This window comes from Barbatula barbatula (genome assembly GCF_947034865.1).
Source record: "Barbatula barbatula genome assembly, chromosome: 17".
Classification (NCBI taxonomy): Eukaryota; Metazoa; Chordata; class Actinopteri; order Cypriniformes; family Nemacheilidae; genus Barbatula; species Barbatula barbatula.
The window spans coordinates 5360887-5367632 of NC_136780.1; the positions used below are offsets into that span (position 1 = coordinate 5360887).

General features: G+C 40.1%; 1 protein-coding gene across 2 annotated transcripts; it reads right to left on the bottom strand.

The window, feature by feature from the left end:
• Positions 1-6654, bottom strand: selenoi (selenoprotein I; the record flags this gene model as incomplete). Of its 2 annotated transcripts, none has more annotated exons than XM_079477570.1 (10): positions 6446-6654; positions 4672-4740; positions 4125-4233; positions 3630-3704; positions 3281-3543; positions 3080-3188; positions 2946-2994; positions 2662-2842; positions 2332-2514; positions 1-2200 (listed from the first exon to the last, which is right to left on the bottom strand). In XM_079477570.1, the coding sequence occupies exons 1-10, from the start codon at positions 6500-6502 to the stop codon at positions 2093-2095; spliced, it is 1203 nt and encodes a 400-aa protein (XP_079333696.1). In that variant the 5' UTR covers positions 6503-6654. The 2 variants fall into 2 exon arrangements, with proteins under 2 accessions (XP_079333696.1, XP_079333697.1); XM_079477571.1 differs by having other exon boundaries at positions 2135-2200; positions 6446-6588.
• Positions 6655-6746: the final 92 nt, after the last annotated feature.

The window sequence follows — 6746 nt, forward strand, 5'->3', positions numbered from 1 at the left end:
TAAGATTTACCACCGGTGAGTATAATAAGTGTACATTTGAAAACATTTTTAAGGTTTTAAAGTTTTAATGTTGATGTGGATACAAAAGGAAACTATCGCCATCTGCTGGATAAGTAAGGGAATGAGTGAAAATAAAAAAAAAACTGACTGATTTCTCTACATTCTTATTCAATGAAGTATCCTTAGTGTCAGGACACAGTTCTTCACAAAAATATTAAGTCAGCATGTAGTGGACAGCCAAATTATTCAAGTAATGTTCACATTACAAAGAAAAGTTTACTTTGGGTACAACATTGATTAAATGCATTGCCTGTTTCATTACTCTTAAATTTGGGACGTATTAAGAGGATAAAGACGTTTTATGGAGATTAAAAATAATAAAAAGATACACAATAACTCAATGCTATTACAACATGGGTAGGGTTACATATATGGTTACATATATACATGTTTAACCATCAATTGTTCTGTTTCAATTACTGCCACTCATCCTATAGAAACAAAACCTGGAGGTATGAGGTTTCTAGTGTGAGAGGTTATACATGTAAAACACACACATATAAATACATACATACATATGCACACACACATACAAATGTATATACACACATACATTTAACTCATGCACACTTGAACAATCCAAGATAGCGTTAAAAAAAGACAATCCTATTACCACTGCTTAAGCCCATCAAAAGAAAACAAGAAACCCTAAACAAGCAAACAAAGAAAGAAAAAAAAGAAAAAGGGTAAACGTTGGAACGAATTGGACTTAGGCCATGACACTGGTTGTTTGTAGGTTAAACGGTCATGTTGGTGGCACAGAGACTAGTGCTTTTATCGTGTTTAAAGAACGGAGCGAGGTTGACTCGTTCACTCAAAGTGCACTCTCTCCTGGTTAGGATTTGAAGCACACTCTTCATTCAAGCACGAATAAACTCAATAAAAGCAAACTAGTGAAGCAAAACAAAGAAAATACAGATAGGCGGAAGTAACTGAAAATCGGCATGCAGACACCATCACCAATGTAAAACGGAAACAAAAATAAAGATTCCTATACCAGTCCAAACGGCAGAATCGATAATTCCACCTTTCAATTTGCCAGAGGTCATTAGTTTGAGCTGTATGCAACATACCAGTTTATGTTCACTGAAATGTAGTCGGTCTTCTAGCAAGTCATCATTTGCGGTTGTTATTCTGTCATTATTATAATCCTATAGTCACAGATCAGCAAAAGCACCACAATTTTAAGCAATTATCTCCCCCGTTCCCACACACATTCAAAATAATAAGCTTCATATTAAGAGAACTAGTGATTCAGTCGGTTTATACTGTCCAAAATCAGCAATGCCTCTTTTTGCTTCAATTACAGTGGAAAGCGTTTAAAAAAGGAGAGTAGTTTTACAAAATGAGCAACTTAATTGTAAATAAAATCTTCAAGTCAAATTAGCTGAAGACATTCATCACATCTTCTGTGTACATCATGTGTTGTGCTACATATTATGGAGCATGCTGGAGTGAATGTGTGAACTCTTCTGAGAGAGCCTACAAGTGACAGTAAACCAACTGTACAAGGCTCCTGGTATCTCAGCTGAAAAGCACATTTCCTTAGGAAACAAGCATAATTCTCATCTTCACAGATACCAGACCACCAAACCGTTTCACTCCTGAGCTAGCAACACAATACAGCTCTTTCCATTTCGAGAAATTGACCCCGCTGCAAATATAGGCACTGTAGTTCCTGGGCTCAGTGGGTCCTGTTGTGCAGCTGCATTTGTAGATCAGTGAGTCCCATGGTGCAGCTGTGTCTCTGGGCTTGAAATGGTCCTATGGAGCAGATCCACCTGTGGGCACAGCGGGCCCCGTGGCGCAGCTCCACCTCTGGGCGCAGCGGGCCACGTGGCGCAGCTCCACCTCTGGGCTCATTGGTTCCAGTGATGCAGCTGCATGTCTTGGCTCCATCGATCTTGTTGAGGGAGCAGCATCCACAGAAAAAGAAGGCGTGTTTGGTCAGTAAAATTTGGTTTCCTGGTGTTAGCTTTGTCTCCTTGGTGACTGGTGAAAGTCGGCTAGCTGAAGACTTTGCAGAGAAAGCTTAGACCTCAGCAGCCTTCAAGCCGATTTTCTCCTCATCATGTCAATCCGAGTTGGGCTTTTTCAACGAGAAGGCGTATATTTTAAAATGACTGCTCAACTGCCTCACCTGCACAGCGACAAAAGGACAACGAGGAAGGATTTAAGTAACAGGAAATAATTATACAAAGAGAATATATATATATATATATATTATACAATAGAAAATTAACAATAGCCTTAATATGTGGGTATACTCACAACTGATACACCATAGTGTATGTGAACAAGGAGAACCACAGCAGTCCATATGTAGAGGATGACAGTTTCACTGTGCTGCACGGTCCCAGAGATCACCAGCAATACCACAGCTGTCATTGGCAACAACAACAAACTCAATGGCTTGCATCGAGTATTACTCATCTGGCATACAATGAGCTTGCACTGAGAGAGAGAAAGAGCAAGACAGAAAGAGCATGTTAGGAGCAGACATCGAACAAGATGTTTCAACAGGAACTGAAAGACATCCTTTGTTTGAGCTGAACAATTCGCTTATTTCCACCCGAGAGGGAGAGAACTGTGAATACTCACAGTAACGTTGGAGAAGGCTGTGCCCACCATGAGATAAAAGACTCTGGGTTGCTTTTGGACAATGTTTGTGGGAGAGAGACAGATCCACAGTGTTGACAGCACAAACAAGAGGGCCGGAGAGAAAACCGGCAACAAGGCCTCGTATACCGAACTGTGCTTCAGGGTGTTATTGCGGTACGCCCTGAAAGAAAAGAGAGACAAAGTAAGAACAAATACTTCCATTCACAAACCATACATTATTTCTAGAAAAATACATTTTAAAAAGTCTGAATAGTTCAACTTACTTGAAGACATTGTAGAGGCTCATTGGCAAAGTAACAACAAACAAGCAGGCTGTAGCGAAACAAAAAGGACATAAAAAAGTCAGCCAATTACAAAATAGCATGTGACATTTTAACTATGAGAAGCGCTTGCTCACCAATAATCATGACAGTGAAGAAATCTCTGTAATGAATATTCCAAATAACTGGTTTATACCACGTCTCCACACCAACCACTGCTGTGACAATGTACACGACAGAGATCGTCTGGCAAAGACAAAACAAAAAATATTAATAACCATCTTTGATAGTGAAATTTTATGTTGGTCAACTTATCACAAGTCTATATAAAAAATTACCACTTGACTAAGGTCATAGCCCCACGGCAGAAACAAAATCCCAGTGTTGTATTTCTCCCAGTGAGACAGTATGAAGGAAAACAGGACAACCCATAAGAGATAATACAGCGTTACCACGCTGACACCAGTTTCAACCCGTCCGAAAACAGAATACACTGCTGCAACGAAGAACACGCATGCCCAGCTGTCCAAACCGTGGTCAAACAGTTCACCCAGCGGAGTGCTGGAGTTCGTCCTCCGAGCCTGTTTTCCATCCACGCCGTCTGCATAAAACAGCACAAAAATGTAAACATATGCATACATACACACATGCGATGAATACTTAAAAAGATAATACACACACACTTACCTAAAGTATAGGCAAGAAAGTTAAACAAACCAGCAGCTATCCACACCCAACTTGGCACATGTGTGTTACCTTCCCCTATACCACAAAAAAAGACCAAGACATACATTCTAGTGTGTCAAGCAATATCAGTTACATATTAACATCAAATATCTTGACACAACTGACTTTTCAAGTTATATTGTGAGCGTTTATACTATGAGAAACTACAGTTTACATGTGTATGAAGCTTATACATTTAGTGTTTATAAGCGCTGTCACAGTATATGTTAGATCTGTGACTGTGGGCTAGTTGATGAGTAAACAAAAGATGAGCTGGAAAGGAGACCTTGATCTTTCTCATAAAAACATCATAATAAAAAAAGACAAACATTAGATTTGTAATGACTGCAGCATTAGCCAATAAGTGACTATACAAACAACCCCTGACATCAACCAACATATCAACCCTCAATAGAGGTAAACATGACTAATACAAACACTGTTTATAGACCTCACCTGAGGCATTAAAGTCAAAGTCATAGAAAGACAGCAAGCTGAAGGTGAATACTAGGAACATGAACCCTGTGAACGTGATGAGGTTTGGTGCCAGCCATGTGGGCAAGACCTGAGACACAGAGACATGAGAAATGAGCGAGTTGCAAATGGTCTGATCTCTCTTGCGGTAATCAGACCCAGACGGAACATTCATTAATGTTGCATATATGCAAAGCAAAACACTGTGTATTTTGGAAGTGCCACTATATGCATTGTCTTCCTTGTGCTCTTGTGAAAAATTGACCTACAACAAAACGATCAAACTTAACACTCTAAATTAAAACAAATAAATACAACATTTTATGCCCGAGCCGACATTTGTGTTTGATCGTCTCACTATGAACCTTCTAAATCGGTATGTCATCTTTTAAAAAAAAGTGATTCTTTGGTAACGTCAAATTTTTTTATCTTTACAACTTAAAGTGAAGTGACAACAGGAAGGATCTACAAAAGCTCTTGTGCATTCTGGTTAACGCCCGATGAGGATCTTAGCTGCTAATTCTCTCACCTTCACCACTGTGTTCCAGAAGGGGTGCATAACATAGATAGAAAGGGGGTTGGAGTCCACCGCACTGTACTGTGAAGAGCAAAAAGACGACACATGAGATGCAGAATAAGACACACCGCGTCACACAACTGTCTGTTCAAAAAATGTGAATGTCGGCTACATTTTTTTTTTAAATCCCAGAAGATTGCGAATTCAAATATAGGTATGCTTTTGTATATTGAGTACAAAAAAGCTATTGTCTGCACGTATGTGTGTCTATATATGGCTTGCATATAATGTCGCTCGAAGGAATAACCAATTCCTCAGAATGTGTCCTTGGGGGCCTAAGGATAGATCAACATCTGTACCCGGGGCAGACTCTTACCTAAAAGGCATGTTTTGGCCTGCATGAGCAAAGTCCACGCAGTTATGGATATCAAGCAGGGATATAAAATGCATTACAAATAGAACAGACTCGCACACTATAATGGTGACAACCCAAAATCTATCAACACGTATGGTGTTTTTTCTGCAAATATAAAACTGAAAGAAGCAGTTAGGCAGTAGTGCTGGAAATAGAACACACCTGCAAGCTTTCATTCAATTCGCATAACATTTAAAGAGGATATATTTAGCTCTACGGTACTGCCAGAGTCTACGTCAGAGAAAATCTAGCCAATAGCCATACAGAGGGGAGACATACTGCGCAAGGAGGGCTAGTCTTGCAGCATGTTCAGTATGCTCTAGTCTACAAGTATGTGAAACCCACATAGAATAGTACACACCTAACAGAGCTGCTCAACTGGTAGAGCAATGAGTTAGGGGCGGCAATGTCAGTTTGATTCCTAATGCTGATAAACTAGCTTGAATACCCTCGCCTTAGAAAAAAGGATCTGTGAAATACATTTAGAAAAATGTGAGAGGCCCAAAAGTGGACATGATGAGACAAGTCCTCACACTACATCGTAATAACATCCCTAAAGGTTATTTCAGAGAGCCATTTAAAAGAGAGGATAAACCACTAAACCCTTTAATACACTTGCAACCCATAAACCCCGTTGAACGAGAATATTCGGTTTATTGTCATGGCGTAATCCTGTGATGCCTACCTAAACAAGTCACGTGTCATGTTTGTTGCAAGCAAATGGTTAACAATTTGATAGACAAATAGCATTGTCCCAATAAAGACATGTCAATTCTGACCCCTGTATTCTGCAGTAAGGCTTGGGTAAATATTAACTTCCATGCTTAAACCGAACGACTAAATCACGCGAGTGTGACTCACATTCAAGTCCTGTCTTGACTATCAAGATTCGTGTCTGAGGGGGAATCACGAGTCCATACCTTAACAAATCAGCCTGACTAACCTAGACACAAAATAAAGCATGCAAAGCACCTACAACAAAGCTAAACACTGGACCGTGTGTTTACATTTAGCTTTTACTACTATGTTTTAACATAGTCTTGTGTTTACAAAACGTCCACTTTAATTGGCATAGTCAATCCACAATGGTACCTTAGTCCACTAACGAAGTTGCAGTTATTACAACGCCTCTAACTATACGAATACATACTACCGTCGTGGTTAATCGATTCGCCCAAATAACACAATGGACAAATCATTGTTTTTCTTATAAACTTAAATGTGACAATGAGCAGCTGCTGCCCTTCTCGTGAGCGGGACACACCGGTAGACCTCATGCTGTCACGATAGCAATAATAGCATAGCACGACTAGCCGAAACGCTAAAGTCAGACACATTATGCTTCGTGTCGCGAATTAAGGACGGCCTTACCTTGTATTTATCAAAACCTGAGAGCTGCTCTTGGGTGACATAGTTGAAGAAAACCATGATGACGGCAACACGGCTCCAAGACGGACCGAAATGTACCAGCCGTGTCGGCTCAGAGTATCCGCAGTACTGTGCGTAAGCGGCGGTGCAGTGGCGTGACGTCTGGGGCTCCGCCCCAACGAAACGTGTTGTTTCATAATAAAAGCCCGCGTGAAATGGCAGCGAAACATCAACAAGTCACAATCAAACCACATTTACTATTTTTTGAGATACCTCCTAATTATTATGATTTTCTTAATTTTAT